General features: G+C 44.0%; 1 protein-coding gene across 6 annotated transcripts; it reads left to right on the top strand.

The window, feature by feature from the left end:
• Positions 1–13,633: 13,633 nt before the first annotated feature.
• Positions 13,634–21,231, top strand: LOC110541952 (leukocyte elastase inhibitor A). 6 transcript variants are annotated; one of them, XM_060373115.1, is made up of 9 exons: positions 13,634–13,652; positions 13,811–13,921; positions 14,124–14,376; positions 14,472–14,647; positions 16,194–16,331; positions 17,285–17,402; positions 18,929–19,071; positions 19,262–19,429; positions 20,720–21,231. In XM_060373115.1, the coding sequence occupies exons 4-9, from the start codon at positions 14,480–14,482 to the stop codon at positions 21,122–21,124; spliced, it is 1,140 nt and encodes a 379-aa protein (XP_060229098.1). In that variant the 5' UTR covers positions 13,634–13,652; positions 13,811–13,921; positions 14,124–14,376; positions 14,472–14,479; the 3' UTR covers positions 21,125–21,231. The 6 variants fall into 6 exon arrangements, with proteins under 6 accessions (XP_060229098.1, XP_060229099.1, XP_060229102.1 ...); XM_060373116.1 differs by having other exon boundaries at positions 13,636–13,652; positions 14,093–14,376; XM_060373118.1 differs by lacking the exon at positions 13,634–13,652 and having other exon boundaries at positions 13,754–13,921; positions 14,340–14,376.
• The last annotated feature ends 695 nt before the right edge of the window (positions 21,232–21,926 follow it).

The following is a 21,926-nucleotide window of genomic DNA, read 5'->3' as shown; positions in this document are numbered from 1 at the left end:
AGGATGTGGAGAAAGGGGAACACTTCTCCATTGCTAGTGGGAATGCAAACTTATACAACCACTGTGGAAATCAATCTGGCACTTTCTCAGAAAACGGGAAATAGCCATGCCCCAGTTATGCCACTCCTGGACATATAGCCAAGAGATACTTCACCATACAACAGGGACATTTGCTCAACTATGTTCATATCAGCTGTATTCATAATAGCCAGAATCTGCAAATAGGTTAGGTGTCTCACAGCCGAAGAATGGATAAAGAAAACTGTGGTACATTTATACAATGGATTTTTTTTTTAACTTGCTACTTTATCAGAAAATGGCGGGTGTAATTGTTGTTAAAGCAATTAACACCATCAAAAAAAAATCAAGTAGGGGTTTGGAAGATGGCTCAGTGGGTCAAGTGTTTGCTCTGCAAGCATGAAGACCTGCAAATCCTTCCTCAAATCCATAGCATCCAGGTTTAACCCAGAGGCAGGAGCAAGCATCTATGTCGTCAGCACTGGGGTGGTGGGAACACAAGCAGATGCCTAGGACTCACTTGCTAGTGAATGGTGAGAGATCCTGCCTCAAACACAAAGTGGAGAGCAACATAGGAAGACAACAGATGTTGACCTCTGGTCTCCACATGTAAACCTATAAGATAACCCCCCCCACACACACACACACAATCAAGTGCTTTATATGGGATATCAGGAAAGAGTTGGATAACATCTCAGGAATTCGCAAGTTTCCACTCATCACGGACTGAGGAGTATTGAACTTTTTTGAATGACTTTGTTCTGATGAGTGAGTTCTGACCTATCCTGCTTGCACAAAGCTGCCAAGGAAATGTTTTTCTTTAGATTCATTTCCTCATGTTTTAGCTATCCCATTACTCAGGTCACCCCAGCCACAGTGCAAGTGATCCTTACTCTGCTACTGCTGACTGGCACTGTATATCTGAGAGGGTAATGGGGTTGTGTAGGCTTCTACTGAGATGTGGAAAGAAAGCTTGAGAGGCCAGGGTTTGGAAGTATTTGTGCCACTTCAGGAAGCCAGTCAGGGCATGTAAGAGCGAAGGTGATGTTCCTCACTCCTTCAACTTTCACTGCCTAGGAAAGTTGTAGACAAAGAATAGATTCAGCCTCAAAGAGCGAGACCAGGTGAACTGCAGCCAGGCAGGCCACAGGAATGGGACTGCCCAGGCTTGTTAGAGCTTATATCATGCTGTCACCTACTCTGGATGCCAGACAAAGCTAAAGGACTTAACCTTTGTGGAGCTGGGTTGGTTCTCATACTAACCCAATTCCTCCTTACGGTTTCCCATTCTCTCTATTTGGAAAGGGGTACTTGCCACTGTATAGCAGAAGTGTGTGCAACACTCTTTTTGGTTTTCCACAGCTTCAAAACTAAGAGTGCATTGGGTCTCAGAGCAGATTATGTGCTTAGACATTTGTACAGTGTTAGAACTGTTAAGAGTATGGGGAATTCACAGATTGAATTCATTTTGCATTGTGTAAGGGACCCTGGCGTTTAGGGACCAGGGAAAACTTATTGCTTTGTATTTTAAATGTTGTCTCCAAATTTATATGCTGAAATTTTTCTTTCATGGGAAGTAAAGGCAGCAGAAACTTTAGGAGGTAGGGTCTCGATGGGAAAAGTAGTGAATGAGGTGTGCCTGTAAAAGAGATTTTGCCACCCAGACCTTCTCACTTTGCATCTTTGCCTCTAGTCTCCACAAACTGAGAAGTATTCCACACAAAGGGCTCACTGCCATAATGTGCTGTCTCACAGCAGCTCCTAGGAAAACATGAATGAGCAACCACAGACTGAACTTCTGAGGTTTGGAGCCAAAATAAACCTTCCCTTTTTGCGTTGTTTATTTAAATTCTTTCGTCACAGTGCCAGAAAGCTGATAGATATAGAAAGTGCTCCCACATTGTGTGCATGCTGTAATGCTCTTCTAAGGGCGGGGGTGTGGTGTGGTGTTCTGCTTGAATTGGTAGCTACTTCTGGTTTCCTTGAAAGGCAGACAATCTTCACACACAACTTGGCAAAGAATAAAGGGCAGGAAAAGTTAGACCTTTGGGACCACTTCACAAAGAATAACAGAATGTTTCTTATAAGAAGACATTGCAGGAGAGGATGGATCCAAGATGGCGGTGCTGAGAGGACATTGTTTCTGACCAGCAGGACAGCAATGACTGCACAGTGACCAACAGACAAAACTCTGGGCACTAAGACACCAGTGATTGTGTTTCCCATGTGAGAGGAAAACCCCACGATGTGGGAAGCAATCGAGTTCAGGTCACCCAGCTAAACCCCGGAAGAGTTCCTGGTCCCAGCAGGCTCTCGGTCACCAGCTCAGAGCTACATGCCTGCATGTTCTGATCACCATCCCAGGCTGAACTGTGTGCCCCACAACACCAGAGACTGGGATTTCCAGTCGAGAGAAAAACACCATGGTGAAGGAAGCAATCAGGACCAACCTCAGATCACCCAGACAACCGTGGAAAAGGTCTCAGGGTCCAGCGGCACTCAGCTGCCAGCCCAGAAACCTGCTTGCACACCCGACTCTAGGACCCAGACAGAACTGTGGGCCCCAGGGCACTAGAGACTGGGTTTCCCTGTTGGGAGGAAACCCCACAGTGAGGGAAACATCAGGTCCAACCTCAGGGCATTCGGCCAACCTCTGATTTGCAAAAAGTTCTCAGGAAAAGTTCCTGGGTTCCTGCAGGTGCCCAGGTGCCCAGTCGCCAGCACAGCAGAGCCACTCTCCTGAGCCTGTGTGCTCTACTTGCCATCCCAGACAGAACTGTGGATCCCAAAACACCACAGACTAGGTCTTCCTGTTGGAAGGAAACCCCACAGTGAGGGAAATATCAGGTCCAACCTCAGGATACCCAGTTCCAGAAAAGTTTCTGGGTTCCCACAGGCTCCAGGCTCTAGCCTCCTGCTTCATGCATGAGCGCTGCTCTCACTTGCCGTTGATTACCGCTTGGGTATTGGGGATACAAACCTCCAACCTCAGACCTACAGAAGCCTGAGAGCCACTGGATCAGCCTCCAGATACTACTCCAAGGTGCAACCAATTACCCCTAGCTAAACCGACCAAACCGCAAAGCTCCCTGGTTCTTCAAGAGGGCTGTGCCCAGCAAACACAGTGTAAGAACGGCAGCAGCAGCTCACTAAATTCAGAACAAGAAACCCAGCGACAGGTCAGCTGTCTGCAGGACTTCTCCTAGTGAGAGGACAGACCCCCTGGCTACCAACAACCGCAGTCACCACACAGGTCCATACTCCTGAGGTGAGCACCGCCATTTAGTTGACCATAGCCAAAAAGCTGAGGAAGCCTTCTTCAGAACCCAACCAAGGGGTCCCCATCCCAGGATTCCACAGGCACCAGAAACTAAAAGCCAATACCTGAGACAGCCAGATGGGTAGAGGCCAGTGTAAAAGCACAACCAACAAAAGGCAAAGCAATCTGGCATCTCCAGAACAGAGTTATCCAGGGGCAATAGCGCTCGACACCCTAACATAAGTGAGATTCAAGAAGATGATCTTAAATCTATGCTTATGAAGAGGATAATGGAGGAAACAAATAAAATGGGTAAAGAATTATAGGAAGATAAAGTCAAACAGATTATGGCCATCTGTAAAGAAATACAAGAAGATGCAGCCAAACAGTCTGTGGCTTTCAGAGAGGAAATGATAAATCACTGAAAGAAATAAAAAAAAAAAACAGAGAAATGTTCAAACAAACAGGTGAAGGAATAGAAGGAAAAACAGGAAAATACAGTCAGACAGGTGAAGGAAATCAACAAAACAGTTCAAGATCTGAAGACGAAATTGTAAAAATTAAAGAAAACACAAACAGAGGAAATCATGGAGAGGAAGAACTTAGGGAAGAAAACAGGAACTACAGATGTAAGCATAAGCAACAGACTACAAGAGATGGAATCAGGTGTGGCAGATACAATGGAAGAAATTGATGTATCTGTCAAAGAAAATGATAATTCTAAAAAAATTCCTGACACAAACCATCAAAGAAATCCAAGACAACATGAAAAGACAAAACCTAAGAACAGTAGGAATAGAGGAAAAAGAAGATTCCTGTCTCCAAGGCCCAGAAAATATTTCCAACAAAATCATGGAAGATAATTTCCCCAACTTAAAGGAGAGGTCTATAAGCATACAAGAGACATACAGAACACCTAATAAATTAGACCAGAAAAGAAAATCCTCCTACCACATAATAATCAAAACAGTAAGTATACAGAACAAAGAAAAAATACTAAAGGTTGCAAAGGAAAAAGGCCAAGTACCATATAATGGCAAACCCATCAGAATCACACCTGACTTTTCAACAGAGACTATGAAAGCCAAAATAGCCTGGACGGATATCATGCAGACCCTAAGAAAAGATGTCAGCCCAGGCTACTATACCCAGCAAAAGTCTCAGTCCTCATAGATGGAGAAAACAAGATATTCAATGACAAAAACAAATTTAAACAATATCCACCCACAAATCCAGCCTTACAAAAGATACTAGATACTAGATGGAAAAAAATACAATCCAGGAAAGCTAACTACTTTCAGAAAAACACAGGAAATAAATAACCTCACTACAGCAAAACTGAAAGTAGCCAAGCACACAAACATACTACCACAACCAACAGCAAAATCAAACCTCTAACAGCCACTAGTCATAATCTCTCTCAACATCAGTGGACTCAATTCTCCAATAAAAAGACACAGACTACTGTCTGTTCCAGGAAACAGCAACTGTGTCTCTGTTACAAAAAGTTATAAGCATCTTGTAATCTTACTTTTGTTTCAATCATGTCTTTGTTTTAGGTCATCATTGACCAATATCCTAAGCTTATGTTCTGTTACTCTGTCCCTCTTACTTGTTCACCAAATCCCCCACTTAGAAATCCCCTACACCTGAGCTATCTAAAACCTTCCCTTCTTCACATCCAATGGTGATCTCTTCAACCCTGCTTTTAGAGTGAGACAACCCATGTACATGAATAAAAATGCTTTCTTTAATTAAAATAAAAGAGAGAGACTAACAGAATGGATGTGTTAACATGACCCAACAATCTGTTGAATACAAGAAACACACCTAAGTCACAAAGATAGACATTACCTGAGAGTAAAGGGCTGGAAGAGAGTTTTCCAGGCAAATGGACCCGAGAAGCAAGCAGGAGTAGCCATTCTAATATCTAATAAAATGGACTTTTAACCAAAATTAATCAAAAGAGATGGGGAAAGGACACTTCATACTCATCAAAGGAAAATTCCACCAGGAAGACATCACAATCCTGGACATCTATGTCCCAAATACAAGGGCACCACATTTATATATATATAAAAAGCCATTAATACACTTAAACCACACATAGATCCCTACATATTAATAGTGGGAGACTTCAACATCCCACTCTTAACAAAGGACAGGTCAACAAAATAGAAATTAAACAAAGAAACAATGACTCTAACAGAGGTCATGAATCAAATGGATCTAACAGATATCTACAGAACCTTTCACCCAAACACAAAAGAATTTACCTTCTTCTCAGTACCTTATGGAACCGTTTCCAAAATAGACCATATACTTGCTCACAAAGCAAGCCTCAACAGATACAAGAATATTGAAATAATCCCTTGTATTCTATCTGACCACAATGGACTTAAACCTGGACCTCAACAATAACAGAAATGGCAAGCTTACACACACAAGGAAACTGAACAACTCACTGGTCAACTGAACAACTTCCCCGGTCAGGGAAGAAACAAAGAAAGAAATTTAAGACTTCCTAGAATTCAATGAAAATGAAGGCACAACATACCCAAACTTAGGGGATACAACAAAAGCAGTGCTAAGAGGAAAGTTCATAGCATTACATGCCTTCAAAAAGGAATTTCAAACATCTCATACAAGTAACTTAATTACTCACCTGACAGCCCTAGAAAAAAAGAAGCAGACACTCTCAAGAGGAGTAGATGGCTGGAAATAATCAAACTCAGGATTTAAATCAATAAATTAGAAACAAATAAAACAATTCAAAGAATCAATGAAACCAAGAGCTGGTTCTTTGAGAAAATCAACAAGACACAAAAACCCATAGCCAAACTAACTAAAAGGCAGGTAGACACTATCCAAATCAACAAAATCAGAAATGAAAAGGGGACATAATAACAGACACTGAGGAAATCCAAACAATCGTTAGGACTACTTCAAAAGTATACACACCACAAAATTTGAAAATCTAAATGAAATGGACAATTTTATGATTGATTCCACTTACCAAAGCTGAATCAAGACCAGGTAAATAAATTAAACAGTCCTATATTCCCTAAAAAAATAGAAGCAGTTATCACAAGTCTCCCATCGAAACAAATCCCAGGGCCTGATGGCTTCAGTGCAGAGTTTTACCATACCTTCAAAGAAGAGCTAACCCCAATACTCTTCAAACTATTCCACAAAATAGAAACAGAAGGAACATTACCAAACTCATTCTATGAAGCCACAGTCACCTTGGTACCTAATCCTCACAAAGACCCAACAAAGAAAGAGAATTTCAGACCAATCTCCCTCAGGGACATTGATGCAAAAATACTCAACAAAATACTCGCAAACCAAGAACACATCAAAGATATCATCCACTATGACCAAGTAGGCTTCATCTCAAGCATGCAGGGATGGTTCAGTATGTGGAAATCCATCAATAGATCAATTTAGCATATAAACAAACTGAAAGAAAAAAAAAACACATGATAATCTCCTTAGATGCTGAAAAAGCATTTGACAAAATCCAACACCCATTCATGTTTAAAGTCTTGGAGAGATCAGGGATACAAGGCACTTACCTAAACATAGTAAAGGCAATATACAGCAAGCCTATAGCCAACATCAAACTAAAATGAGAGAAACTTAAATCACTCCCACTGAAATCGGGGTAAAGCGAGGCTGCTCACTCTCTCCATATCTCTTCAACATAGTTCTCGAAGTCCTTGCTAGAACAATAAGACAATTAAAGGAGATCGAGGGGATGCCGATTGGAAAGGAAGATGTCAAAGTATTACTATTTGCAGATGACATGATAGTATATGTGAGTGACTCCAAAAATTTACCAGGGAACTACTACAGCTGATAAACACCTTCAGCAAAGTGTTTGGTGAGGATGTTAAATTAATCATTTCTGCATGGCTGTGGCCAAGACACCTAAGAGGTCAATTTAAAAAGGAGAGAGGCATTTAGCTCACAGTGTCAGAGGGTCTGGTCCATGGTGGGTTGGCCCTGGGGCCAACCTGCACTGGGGCAGAACATGATGTTTGTATGTAAGAGCATTAAAACATCAGTCTGGGTGCAGCATGGCCATCACCAGAGACTGAGAAGGGTCAGAATTAGAGGAAAGCTGGATAATGGCTACCAAAAATCAGAAGTAGTTCTACACATTGGGGGAAAACCATGGTTCACAGTAATCTGTTGTTTGTTTTATACATAAGAAGATAAGAGGAGCCTGAAGTCTTTGAACACAAATCAGTGACAGGGAAACAGAAACATTGCTCTGATCTGGTCAACACCGACTGCACACATGCATTGAAATGTCACCCTGGCATATCAGGAATACATACAAGTAGATATTTTAACCCAAAATAGGAGGGAAAAAATGTTTCCTACCATCATGTGACCTTTACACACTACATATGTATATCAAATTGTCAAACTCCCCTCCACAAGTTTGGACAACTAAAACAATAATTTGAAGATTTCTGTGCAAGGCTGAGGTTCACTTCTATACCATAACAGGAAATTTTCTGCCTTCTCTGGAAATTTTTTTTTTTTTAAATTGAAATGTTGGAATTGCACACAAAATATTTGAATACACAGGCATGGACTCCCAAGGTTACTAACTCGCAGTGTGCAGAGGTGGGAATGAACCCAAAAGGCTTTCTCGGGAAGAACTGAGGTGATGTCCGTCTTTCACTCGGTGTCAGTGTCTTAGAAACCTGGGATCTTCTGTAGGTCTAGAATCTTGTTGAGATGTGATATTAGTAATTGCTATTAGCAAGTGATATTAGCAATAAAGTGCACGATGGGATGGTGGGAGCTATGTCTGTCACTGCAAGTGGGAAGGTTACAGTGAAGAAACTGAAAAACACCTCCTCAGCCACAAGGTCATCATCACCTAGCACCTAGCAGCAATTAGTCACAGTGACATGACATGACAAGACGACAATGGCACATTGTCCTTGTGGTCTTCCCCCAACTCCCCAAAAGCCCACACTCTGGGTTGAACTATGAGAAAAAAGATATCACAGTAGGGAGAGGCTACAGGGGAGGGACCAGGATGTGGGGAGGACACACCCAGCCACATCCTGGCCCTCTCCTGTACCTTCTCTCTACTGCCTACTGCCACCCAGAGGTGGTAACTCAGACCTAGCATTGTCCTTGACTCTTCAACCTTTTTGCCACATAGTAGCAGTTGTATTTGGTGTCTGTTGACCTGCCAACAGAGGAACAAAGGCTAATGAAATTCCAGCCTCGCTGGTTCCTCTTCTCCCTTCTGCATTCTCTGCTTGCACTTTCATCTTAGAATTCCCCGTGGGAAACCTCAGCCCTTCTAACCACTGGGACCTGACCTTACCTGCTCGCCTTGCTCATCCTCTAAACACACAAGCGTCAGCCACGAGATCAGCCTCTTTGCATAGCAGCCACTTCTAGAGGGTTAACTCAAAGGGTGGCTCGCTTCCTCTGGGTTTATTTGGAAGGTGAGTGGAGCTAAGTTGCAAAGGCACCTGGACACACACAAGTGCCCCCCTGGGCAAGCAACAGGCCAACCATGTTCTAGTGGGAGAGGTTATAAATGAAGTGAGGCTCAGGGATAAAGCCATTTCTCTCTTGGTCCGTTTTAGGCTCCAATTAACTCATAATGGATTATTCCTGACAAACAGAAACCCATTTGGTGCATGTTTCTGAAGGCTGAGAAGTTCAGGGTCTAAGGGTTGTGTCAAGTCGGGGACTTCTGGAATTATTTCTCAGTGGAAAATGAGAGGGTGAAGGGGGCAGAGGGGGCTACAGAAAGCAAGAGGTCGGCATTAATCCATTCGTGAGGATGGAGTCCACATGACCCAATGGCTCTCTTCAGGACCCAATAGTGGGGACCAACTTTCCAATCCATGCCGTCAGAGTGACTATCCAAACCATAGCAACTTCAGTATTGAAGGCTGCACCATACTCTGTGAAAGGGTTTGTGCTGTGATATGAGAATACCAGGCAGGGCTGTGGAACCATGATCCGCCTCAGAGAGAGCTGACATATTAGGTTGGTACCCAACTGAGCCAAACTGGCATGGCATCTCTGATAGTCTCTGTTCAAGGAGTATCTGTCAGGCAAAGCAGCTGACCCAGATGATGGATAGAAACTTTGAAGTCCCCAAATGTCTCATTTCAAATCTGTCTCTTGAGCTCTCTATTCCTCTGAGTGTGCCAGTCTGCCCCTGCTGATGAGTGCCTATAAGTGTGAATCCATGGCTTACCCATCTTTATGCAAAATCTTTACACTCTTCTGGGGTTTCCAACATGATGGGAGTTTCTCTGGTTACTCACAAAATACCCTGGCCCTACCTGGGTGTTTTCTGGGATCCATGCCAGGGTGACAGGGAGTTTCAAGGTGAGAGGTTGATTGTGCCAAGTTGACCAAGTTGAAATTTTGAGGAAAATGATTGGGGGAACATTAGGTTCTTTTTTCTAAAAATTATAGCAGAGGAACTGTCTCCTATGTTGATTGAAAGAGGACATCTGGGACATTTGGTTGTGATTTTTTTTTCACTCCCTTTCTTTGGAAAACCAGAAAACACTTAGGATCAGTTTGGAATTTTAGCGTGAATGACTCCATTTTTATTTGTAGTCCAGTATGTTAGAGTCTAGTGTGGGAAATTAGTCCAAACGAAAGGCCACCTGAATGCGTGCTTGACAGGAGCTTCTTTGCTTTGGTGGCCACATCACAGCAGCATGGGGCAGAGAGACCACAGAAACGCTACAGCTCTCTCTCAGATCCTTGCCTAACGCATCCCCCCCCCAATAAAACTGATTCTAAGTATACAGTATTTCTAAGTTCTCTGGGTCAAATGAGAAATAATTAAAAAAAAAAAACAAAAAAACAAAAAAACATTGACCAGAGCAAAGGGGCACCGAGAGGAGATAAAAAACAAAAGGAGTTGGTTGTGCAGGCAGAGCTGGAGCTGGCAAGCCAAAAAAAAAAAAGTCAGTTCTCTAACCTGAGACAGTGAAAGTGGCTAGAGTGGAGGGAAATTTCACTGTCTTTTCCGTTCGTGTTTTGCAGGCATTATTGAGTTGTGGAATTCTAGCTGCCCGAGAGAGCTGAATAAATGTCAGGGATCTGTACCTTCCAAAAGTCAGCAGCCTTTGTTGTGGAGGGGTGAATGTCTGCTACCTGGAGGGAGACGCTGTGTTGTGCTGCTGAAACAATAAAAACGTGTGTTGTGTTCTGGGCGCAGGAGGGGGGGAGTGGGGGAGGTGGGGGATGGGGGGTGGGCAGATGAAAGAACGAGAAGAAACCCCAAAGTCTTATGTTCCTGTTCTTGTGACTTTGGTCATGCAACTCCCTGACTTATTCACAGAAACTTTTCTACGATTGCCTTGTTACCTACAACCACAGTCCAGGCTCCAAAACTGCTCAGTGGCAACCAGCATCCTTCTGCCATTATAGGGAAACTTGATCAGTTTGGTGGCTTTGAGTTATTTTAACAACCAAAAAACAAGTTATTAAAACAAGGTTAAAGGGCCTGTAGCTCAGAGGCAGAGTATGTGTCAGGTCCTGCATCCCATGTCCAGTAGTACCACAGGACACACATAGAAAAGAAAAAAAGTTCAATCATAATTTAGACAAATATTAAGTTTTCATATTTATTTCATACAGAAATATAGACTATGGAATACAAAATTCACTGTTTTAAGTTTGAATGTTTCACATTACCTGAATGCTTATGGGATTATGGCCAACTACGTTTAGACTTTGAGGTATTTTTGTCTAAAATAAAATATGTTAGGGGCCAGCAAGAGGGCTCATTGGGTAAAGGTGCCTGTCCCCAAGTCTAACAAACTGGGTTTGATTCCCTGGACACACGTGGTAGAAGGAGAGAATCTGTTTCTGTAAGGTGTCCTCTGACCTCCCTGGGTTCACTGTGTGTGCTGTGGTGCCCCACATGCTTGCACACCCACACACAATTGGCTAAAATGTAATACAATGAAAAATTATCACCCAGAGAGTACAATCAGGGAAACAATTTGCTTTACAATCATTTGTGTGTGTGTGTGTGGTATGCATGCACTGTGATGAGTGTGTGACTTAGCTGTAAAGAAGAATGAAATGATGGTTTGTTTGTTTGTTTGTTTGTTTTCAAGACAGAAAATAGAACTGGAGGTAACCATGCTCAGTGAAATAAGCCCAGTCTCAGACAGACACATTGTAGGGGCCCTTACAGTCAAGACAGACATGCCAAGAGCAAGTTTTCAGTCCCAGACGGGCAAAGGGCAGACAATAAGAGACAAAGAAGGGAGATAGAGGTCTAGGAAGAATGGGAAAGGACCAAGGGGGAAGAGGGAAGGGATATTTGCCCTGGGAACAAAGGACTGACTCTGGATAGAGAGGAAACAGATATGGCCCACAGGAAAATGGCAGTTTATAAAGGTGAAAGGGGAAACCCTGTGTTAAGATAAGGTGTTTAATTTTAATTGCACAAGTTAATTAGATGATCCAAAGGGGGCTTTTGGTTGCTGAATTTCAATAATTTGATAGCTGGACCTTGGCAGTTAGCCTCAGGAGGAGGAAGTGACCAAATAGGGACTAGACCTTGGTGGCTAGCTTTAGGAATGTAATCTAACAATCTTTAGGAAAGCAGAGGGAACGGTGGAGAAGAGCAAAGGCTGCCAGAGCCGTGTTTGCCATTCTCGGGCAGGCTAGAGTCCTTTCACAAATATAGCAATCAAGAGAAGCCACAAGACTGTCCTTCCAGCCACTTGAGAGTCTGAGACAGGAAGATGTCAATTTAGAGGCCATTTTGAACAACTTAGAGCTTTCTTCCAGATAAAAACAATAATGGTCTTCAGTCTCTCTCTCTCTCTCTCTCTCTCTCTCTCTCTCTCTCACACACACACACACACACACACACACACACACACACACACTGAGAGAGAAACATAGGGAGAGAGACAAAGAGGACCCCAATGCACCATGGGACTTGGGATAACAGAGAGACAAGAGACAGAGACAGAGACAGGGAGGGCGGGAGGGGCAGGGGGATGAGGAAGGGAGGACTGGTGAGCACAGAACTTAACGATTTGGGAAATCCTCCACCATGTAAAGAAAGAAAGCCTATGCTCAGGAAAGAAGATGAAGGGTGTGCCAAAACTAACCTTTGATAAGGAGATTAATATGGCAAGAAGCCAATGCTATTCATCTCCGAAAGGAAGTGAGTCAGAGCCATCAAGGGGTTATCCCAGTTGCCATGCCTGTCACAGGCCAGAATGCCTCAGGCAGAATTGCTTCAAGGGAGGCACCAGGGAGGGACCCAGTGCACTATGGGACAACTGCTCCCACATTCCAGTGCGGCACTCGTTGGTTCTGCTGTCCTGGAAATTCTTGATGTTGTCTCCAGGCATCTCAGGCCAGCTGATTGAGAGGTGGAGCAGGGTTGCGCATTCTCCTGGGTTTCGAGGAATGAATGCCCTTAGGAGACAGGTCCTAGGCAGAGCCGACTCCGAGCCTCCGCAGAGCGATGCCTATTAGAGCCAGGGCTTGTGCTACTGCAAAGTTCCCACCAGGAAGATGTTTCGTGGAACTAAAGGCGGCTCCTCTTCCATGGTTCCTGAACTCCAGAGCATTATTGTAAACAGCTGCAGCCTGGGGAAACCACTGGGCTCAGCCGGTCAGAGCTGCTGCGTGAGCGCCACCTAGTGGTCATGGGGATGGGGTCCGCCAGAACCCTGCACACCTAAACCACCCCGCGCTGGGCGCTGGAAGTGTGTCCGGGAGGTGGGACCAGAGAGACTTGTCGCGGTCATTCCCAAGACTCCTGCTGTCCTGGCGCTCCTAATGCTGGGCTTTGAAACTCGGTGGCGCCTACCGCTTTTTCCTTGCCTGGCACTGATTTTTAAAAAGGAAATTCTGTCCTAAGCTGGTCCAAATCTATCTTGGAAGAAACTAGCTCCTTTGATTTGACAGACTCACTAAGAATAATATGCTGAATCTCATATCTGATTTTGGTAATACTGGAATAAAGTTGTGGACACAGGAATTAATGCGTTTCTATGTGACTAGGACAGTGTCTGTGTTATTATAATAGAACACTTGGAGCTGGATAAGCACGAATTCTCCAGATTGAAAACATGGCATCTGAAATGGCATCTGGACAGCGTGCAGGAAGTGTCAGGCATCACAGAAAAGGAGCAGCGAGCACCGGTGTGGCTCCTCTGCTCTCTCCCCTCTAATAAAGCAGAGAAGGGAGGCAGAGGTGGAGCCACCGAAGAGCTTTGTCGGTTGGAGCCAGGATTTGCCCCACTGCTGACTCCCCACCGGGATGCCTTTCGCGGAGATAAAGGCTGGGCCTGCTCCGGGGTTCCAGAGCTGCACAACAACTAAGGTACCACAGCAGCAGCCTGGGAAAGCCACAGGCAGGCACTGGCCCACAGCCCTAAGAGCTGAGGCGTGCCCGCCACCTGGTGGTCAAGGGGATGATGTGCTGGTTTTCAGTCCGGGACCCCGCCCTGAGAGCCTTATGTAAGCTTCCTCACTTCTCAGAGCCTCCACCTCCCAACACAGAGCTCAGGTTTCTGCCTTCTGAAACCTCACAACGGCCATGATGTTTACTCCGTGAGTGCTCAGGAGACTCACTCCGACCATATCCAAACGGTAACAGACATGAGTTTGGGAAAAACAGGGCTGGGGGGGGGGGGGGAAATAATACGGTTTGAATGTTTGTGGTTCTAAATTTCATATGGAAAGTCAATCCTCAGTGTTAAACAGTATTAAAAAGTCCCTTGTGAGTGGGATTGGGACCTTATAAAAGCGGCAGATTTTCAGCCCTTTTAGGATTTCCATTTCCATCTTTGAGGACACAGCAACAAGACGATTTTTAACAGTTGTGTGTGTGCACGGACACAGATGTGCACACTGTGGCACTAGCACAGAGGTCAGAAGACAACTTTCTACAGTCACCCTTTGATTCTGCTGTGTGAGCCTCTCCAGCCAGCTTGGGCTTGCCAGGAGGACACGCCCCTTTCACTTTCTATAAGGGCTGCAGCTCCCTGGGCACTTTGCTTCCTCCTAGGTCTGCAGCAGCTGGAGCCTGGTCTTCTAGGCAGCAGGTAAGCTCCGCAGGTCTCAGGGGAGGTTGGCAACGTTGAGGTAGATGGTCCTGCTGTGTAGTAGTTGGCAATGCTGGTCTCCCTCTGTGTTGCAGCCTTCACCATGGAGCAGCTGAGTTCAGCCAACACCCTCTTTGCCTTGGAGCTGTTCCACAGCCTGAGTGAAAACAGCTCCACAGGAAACATCTTCATCTCTCCCTTCAGCATCTCTTCTGCCCTGGCCATGGTCTTCCTGGGGGCCAGAGGCAACACTGCAGCCCAGCTCTCTAAGGTTAGCAGAAGGAAAACTGGCCGCCTCTCTCCCCCCTCCCTGCTAACAGTTGCTCCTCCGAGCTCTTGCGCTGTGTCTTCTAAGCCATGAGGAACCGGGTTCAGTAGCTGCTCATGGTGTAGTCAGACTTTCAGAAAGGCCCAGGAACGGTCAGCTGTTCATTCACTACCAACTTTAACTGAGCAGGGGGCACTTTCTGTCCAGCCAGGGACACAGAGTGACCAAAGACAGTGACAATACCTGCAGGCTTGGTGCTCCCATTCCCAGGAGTGAATCTGACAGCTTTCCTATCACCTCCCTGCACCTCCCCTGAGCTAACTGTTTCCCGTTTTCCTTTTGCATGGACCACCACTACTCATGAATCATGCCTGTAAGACATGTCCTTCGAGCATGAGAGATATGGGAACATGTCACAGTAGGCAGCCTGGTGGTGGTGCCTGTGTGGGGACAAGGTAAAAGAGCCACCTGTCTGTGTTCCCAGGGTTAACCCTGTGCCTCTCTCCAGCCTGATTTGACTGGCTGTGGCTCTGCAGGAGGAGAGATTGGAGAGTCCCTGTGGCCTGCTGAACAGGACCAACACTTTATCACTGCACCTCTCGGGGACAGCAGGTCCCCTTTGCCTCCCTCCTCACAGCTTTCTGTCTTCCTTAAGTGGTGTGGAGAGGACTTCTGCTCTTGCTGTCCCTCATTCTGAGAGGGACTCTGCCCCCTTTGGAAGTGTGGACAGGAGTGGGAAAGTGTTTCCTAACGGACCCACCTGGCTACTGTGCACCTGCTGCTAGGGGCTGCTCACGGGTTATATCTGCTTCACTGTGGAGTCTTTACCAGTGACAACTTCAGGAAAAGAGAGTCTCCAGGCCTTTCCCTCCCCATTTCAGTCTAGTAGGTTCACGCAAGTAGCAATCAAACACTGCCTATCTTGCGAGTAGCGTGGACTGTGGACCCTGTGTGGTTTGTCTTTGGTCTTAGAATTGAGTAACCAGCCCAGGCCTCATAAACCATAAAGGGAGGGCCCACTGATCTGCAACAGACAGATGTGGACACACCCTCACCACAATACATTTAGGGAAGTTAGTTTTCAAGAGAGTGAGTTGTGGACCTTGGTAAGATAACCAAAGAAAAAGGCCTCAGTCGGTCCTACCTTTTGGGTCTCACACCAGGGATGTGTCTTATGTTCACTGTTGATTTTTTTCCTGAGGCTCTTTTTTTCTTTTAAGAAAAATTATATATGGCACAGAACATAAACATGAGCATATTTTTCCCAAATCTTTTTTTTTGGAAAAAAAATCAGATATAAATAGTGTTAATCATTCATACTTGTGGAACTATTAAAAATTATTTAAAACCATGTCTAATTATTATGTCTCAGTGAGCAGTACATTTCTGGTTTCATTTTGTTTGCTCTCCCAAGAACATATTAATAAAATGTTAGGCTGGAGCTACTCAGAATTAGGGAAAAAAAATAATTTGGTAGAAGCAGACACAAAGAAATCGCTTCACAACTGCAAAACAAATCATTGTTTAAAGAATGTTTTCTTCACTCTAGACTTTTCATTTTGACGCGGTTGACGACATTCATGCAAGGTTTCAAAGCCTGAATGCTGAAGTGAGCAAACGTGGAGCTTCTCACACGCTGAAACTTGCTAACAGACTGTATGGAGAGAAAACCTACAATTTCCTTCCTGTGAGTACCTAGCTCATCACATTCTCGAACTTCCTGAAGAGAAGCACAGCCATGTTGCAGGTCATTCATGAAAATAGCCAAGAATGGAGTTTCATTTCACAATGAAAAGGTAGTTCCTGGATTCATTTGATTTTATTTCATTAAAGCGAATACAAGGACTGAACCTGTGGCTCAGTGAGTAAGATAGGTTCTTATGCAGCCTGAGAACATGGCTGTGGCTCCCAGTGCCCATGAGAGACGCCAGGCATGGCTTTACACTCTCCTGTAACCCTAGAATGTGGAAAATAAAGCTATGGGGATCCCTTGGGTTTGTGGACCACCAGCCTAGTTCACTGAGAGACCTTGTGTCAAGAGAGTAAGGCAGAGAGTGAGAGCAGGACACCTGATGTCTTTCTCTAGCCTCTGTGATTGCACAGGTATGTACACACTCCGCCCGCACGCACACACACACATACACACACACACACACACACACACACAAAGCAGAAGAGGATCTGAAAAGCCACTTGAAGTATAAGCAACATTTGCTGATTTCTGAAAAAGGTAATGTGGGATTAAAAAGGAATTAGTAAACTTTGTACTAATAGCAGAAATATTAAATAAAGGGCTGTATTTACCACTACTGCACTGTAACCTGAAAAAATGGGTAGGACACAGCACAGGGCAGGCAAAGGTAGGAAGATATTGAGTTTGAGAAACCCTGTCTCAGAAAACAAAGAAAGACAGAAAGGAAGGAAGAAAAGAAGGAAGGAAGGAAGGAAAGAAGGAAACAGGACAGTACATTTAGTGTTAAGTTATATGATTTTCAACACAATAGCAAAATATAAAGTTTAGGTTTTAATGAACCTTTTCCATTTTAATAGCTTTTTTTTTTTTTTTTTTTCTTTTGGGGACTTTAGAAAACTTCTGTAGGGAATAGAAGTTATTCATGGCACTTCCTTTTTTAAATATAGGAGTTCTTGACTTCAACCCAGAAACTGTATGGTGCTGACTTGGCCCCTGTGGATTTCCAGCATGCCTCTGAGGATGCAAGGAAGGAAATAAACCAGTGGGTCAAAGGTCAAACAGAAGGTGAGAAACTGAGCAGCACTGGCTCCTTTAGTCACCTTTCCCTTGCTGTAGCTCACACCTGACACAATCAGCTTATGGAGAAAGGGCTCATTTTGACTCACAGTTTTGGAGGTTTCAGTCTATAACCACCTGGACTTATTGCTTTGGTTCTATGGCAACACTGCTCCTCCTGTTAAGACAGCATTGGAGAGGAGGCCTGTTCACCTCATTGGTGAATAAAAAGAAAGAGGGAGAGACCAGGGTCTCACAATCACTTTCAATAGCAGTACCTCTTCCCCAAGGTAGGTTTCTTGATGAAGACCTACAGTCCCAGCACTTGGGAGGCTGAGGCAGGAGGATTGCTTTGTGTACACGTGGCAAGACCCTGTCTCAAAATAAAAACACATAGAAAGAAAACACACTCCCCAACGACCTAATGACCCCCAGCTACGTCACACCTTTTAAAGGTTCCTCTGCCTTCCAGTACAGAATGGAGCAGAGAGCAAATCTTGAAGACACAGGCCTTTGGGTGACCCCTCTGAACCACAGCAGAGCCACTGTGCACAGACTCTTACTCCTCCTATACTCTCTCCCTGCATCTGCTTTCTCTCTTCCTCAGCTTCCCAAATCCTGGCTTATGTGCACTGACACTCAGAGGCTATTCCCTAGAATAAAGCATAATTTCAGATGTCAGAAACTTACCAGTGGAGAAATACAGACATGATTGAATGGAAGCAGTTGAGTGCCTATGGTTCCCCAAGCTACAATTTATAGTTAAAACCAACATGAAAATGCAGAATAAAGTTAATAAAAATGCCTGTCTGAAAGTGTTGGTGCTCATATGGAAAGAAACGAGATGTGAAACCTCACAGAATGCGTGAAATCAGTATTTAGAAATGGCTGAATTTAGAAATGGCTCAATTCAGCTTTGGAATGGCTCTGTCCTCAGACCTGTGTGAGTCAGCACCCAGCGCATCCCTGTCTCCAGTTCTATCAGTTCCCAGCAGGGCAGTCAGCCATGGGGAGAGTGGCTTCTGTTTCCACAGACTTACCCACTGGATAAGACTTAAGAATTGTCTTGGATATTTGTTCAAAGTCCTTTTCACAAGAGCAGGCTTCTACTTTGCAGATTGGAAGACATTGTTTACCAGTGACCAAAAACATTTCAGTAAGGAATTTTGTTTGTTTTCTACAAGGAACAACCATTCACAAAATAATGGTTATTGCCTCCACCCAGGAAAGAAGAACGGTCGTGTTTTAAACCTTAGAAGATATTTGCCTTTCTTTAATGATATTTTTCTTTCTGGGTCAAGAGATAGAACTTAGGGCCTCACTGAGGGCATAATAGGCACAAACCTTTTGGTTCTTACAAGTTGGTTTATTTAAAATGAAACTGGGACAAGTGGGCCTTTCCTAACTTAACACTGAGTTAAAACAAAATAAACTGTGAAGTCTAGGTTAGAATGACATTTTAGAGCTAATAAACTATCCGCTAAAATTTGGAATTTCAATATGGAATGTTACAAAAGCTGACCTTATCTTCCCAGGGAAAATTCCAGAACTGTTGGCTGTGGGCGTGGTTGACAGCATGACCAAACTTGTGCTAGTGAATGCCATCTACTTCAAGGGAATGTGGCAGGAGAAATTCATGAAACGGGACACAACCGATGCTCCCTTCCGACTGAATAAGGTCAGGTTCACCATCTACCTGGGATGTTCTTGGTTGTGTGGGTGAGTGCTGAGGATGTACCACAGCCCCCATCTCCATGCCAAGCCAGGGCTTTACCATGGAGTACTAAATGGAGACCCCAGGTTCTCCTCTCCTCTAAAAAACAAGAGGGAATAACTTGAGTGAGTCTTCTTTTTTGTAACCATTTCAGAAAGACACAAAAACAGTGAAGATGATGTATCAAAAGAAAAAATTTCCATTTGGTTACATTCCGGACCTGAAGTGCAAGGTGCTGGAGATGCCTTACCAGGGCGGAGAACTTAGCATGGTCATTCTGCTGCCTGAAGACACTGAGGATGAGTCCATGGGTCTTAAGAAGGTAACTGGCTCTCAACACCTTGGTTGGTGTTTCCTTTCATGGCATTAGATTTCTACTTCAGTATAAATGTGTGTACACTGCACTGTAAGCATTTGGTGTTCATCCAGACTTTACCCAGAATCCCTTGACAAAATGCCGCCATTTCCGTCAATATAGTCCATCAGGACTTACTCTTCTAAGGCCTTAATTATACAGTTATTAGTATTGTTATCACTGTTATTTATTATTTGCTGTGCCAAATACCTCGGGCTAGGTAAGTGTTCTGTCACTGAGACACAAGCCCAGGCCAGAAGCCTAAATATCAAATGTTCAAAATATTTGCTACCATCAGTGAACTATTGTCATGGAGGAATATCTAGAGATTTAGAAGTAAATGGAACAGTGATAAGTGGCCCCACACAGAAAGCCTCTTGAAATAACTTTAAAGGATTATAGTGAGAACTGATTTCTGTCTTTAGAGACTAGGTGTCTCCTGACAGGGACTGGACTCGACTCCACCCCATGGACAAGATTTTTCTCGGCAGCCTGGGTTGTCCTTAAGCTCACAGCCCTCCACAGTGGTCCCTGAATGCTGGGATTGCAGGATGTCTGCTCCCATGTCAGCTGCTTATCCTTGTTTTAAGTGAACTAAATCCCATACATTTTTGTCCCTCCACCACCTTTTTTTTTTTTTTTTTTACACAGGAGTTATTAAAGATTCCTTCAGTTCTGTGGAGTTTACAGGTTACTCAACTTTAGAATAAATAGAAGAAACTTCTAAAACTTTCCCTTGTACCATACAAGCAACTAAGGTTTTAAAAACTCTTCAGGCTCATTTGTCAAGTGATTCAGTGTGACAGGGATTTAAGAAATCTTGAGCGGATGGAAAAATGGATGATGGGTGGATTAAAAGATGGTAAAGGGGAAGAATGAAAAGAATAGAAAGAGAGAGTGAGTGAGACAGAGAGAAACAGATAGATGAACGGATGATGGATGAATGGATAGATAGAGATATAAACAGAAGGATAGATGCTGGGTAAATGGATGAATGGATAGACAGATAAATAGATGGTTGGATGAATGGGTGACAGATCTATTGTTAAATGTTTTTGTACTTGGACCCTCAACAACCTGGAAAATGGTTCTGCTGTATTTCACCAATTGTGAGACAAAAATGAAATGTAGGTGGAATCTGTTTGGGCAGAAACCGTGAAGGAAACCTAGGAGTAGTGGCCTTTGTGAGTCTGCTCATTTCAAGAGTACCTTCTTACAGTAAGAAATTAAATTCTTTCTGCCTTACATTAATTCCAGATTGAGGAACAGTTAACTTCAGAAAAACTGCGTGAATGGACCAAACGTGAAAAACTGGAAACCATTGATGTCCATGTCAAATTGCCCAGGTTCAAGTTGGAAGAGAGCTACACCCTTAACTCCAACCTTGGCAGCCTGGGAGTACAGGATCTGTTCACCAGCAGCAAGGCTGATCTGTCTGGCATGTCAGGATCCAGAGATCTCTTCATATCAAAAATTGTCCACAAGTCCTTTGTGGAAGTGAATGAGGAGGGAACAGAAGCAGCTGCTGCCACAGGGGGCATTGCTACATTCTGCATGTTGTTGCCTGAGGAAGAATTCACAGTGGATCATCCATTCCTTTTCTTCATTCGGCACAACCCAACAGCCAACCTGCTCTTCCTTGGCAGGGTCTGTTCCCCATAAAAGAGACTTTAGAAATAAAAGGCAGAGCTTAGAGCTTCATTGCCTGAGATTTTAACAGTGATTATTTTCATTTATCCTTGCCAATAAAACCTCTATCCAGAAACCAATCTTTAGTTTCTTTTGTATGTTCAACCATATTGTGTCTACACATCTTGACCCTGTGGTGACATATGAAATGGACACAGTCTCCTAACAGGCATGGAATAGTATGGCTTCTTCCCAAGTCAGTTGTTCCTCAGTCTAGAATTAGAAGAAGGCAAAAGTAAAGAGATAAAACTGACAAGTGGTAATGTACTAATGAAACGAACTGACCCAAAGTAGCAATTGCAATCTACTTTCTTTCATGGTTTGTGAAATAAAACCATGCCAGCTCTTTTACAAATAGTTTTGGAGGTCACAGCAGCAGAATGCATCCCTGGTTGTTTAAGAGGGTTAAAAGCAGAGATGCCATGGGAAAAAAGACACTGAAGGATTCCCTTCTTGTGAAGACGCACTGTCTCCATGATTCTGTCCTGGAGGATTAGTGTCCTCCTTACCCAGCTTCTGAGTGGTCTTAGATGAAGCCTCTTGACCTCCACTACTCAGGTTGCTATGGTGCTAGGATGGCTCTGTGCAGTGGTGAAGGGAGTTGGGCCAGGGACTCATGATTGGTGTGACCCTTTGCTGGAGGCACTCCTTTGATGGGGCTTCAGATTCTACATTTGTTCTTCCACAACATGGCTGGATCTTTACAAACTTAAGATTTGTTAGAATCTACAAGCTGGATGGTGCTTGTCCTCTCTCACCCTGGTCTTAGGGAAGC

The sequence above is a fragment of the Meriones unguiculatus genome, chromosome 19 (genome assembly GCF_030254825.1).
Source record: "Meriones unguiculatus strain TT.TT164.6M chromosome 19, Bangor_MerUng_6.1, whole genome shotgun sequence".
Lineage (NCBI taxonomy): Eukaryota > Metazoa > Chordata > Mammalia > Rodentia > Muridae > Meriones > Meriones unguiculatus.
Note: the sequence above shows the minus strand (reverse complement) of the source record. Positions and strands in the feature narration are given on the sequence as shown.

Excerpts from the sequence above, each read along its gene's own strand:
- LOC110541952 (XM_060373115.1), top strand. The coding sequence starts at position 14,480 with ATGGAGCAGCTGAGTTCAGCCAACACCCTCTTTGCCTTGGAGCTGTTC. Across the intron at positions 16,332-17,284 it reads AAACCTACAATTTCCTTCCT|GAGTTCTTGACTTCAACCCA; the intron begins GTGAGTACCTAG and ends TTTTAAATATAG. Across the intron at positions 17,403-18,928 it reads GGTCAAAGGTCAAACAGAAG|GGAAAATTCCAGAACTGTTG; the intron begins GTGAGAAACTGA and ends TTATCTTCCCAG.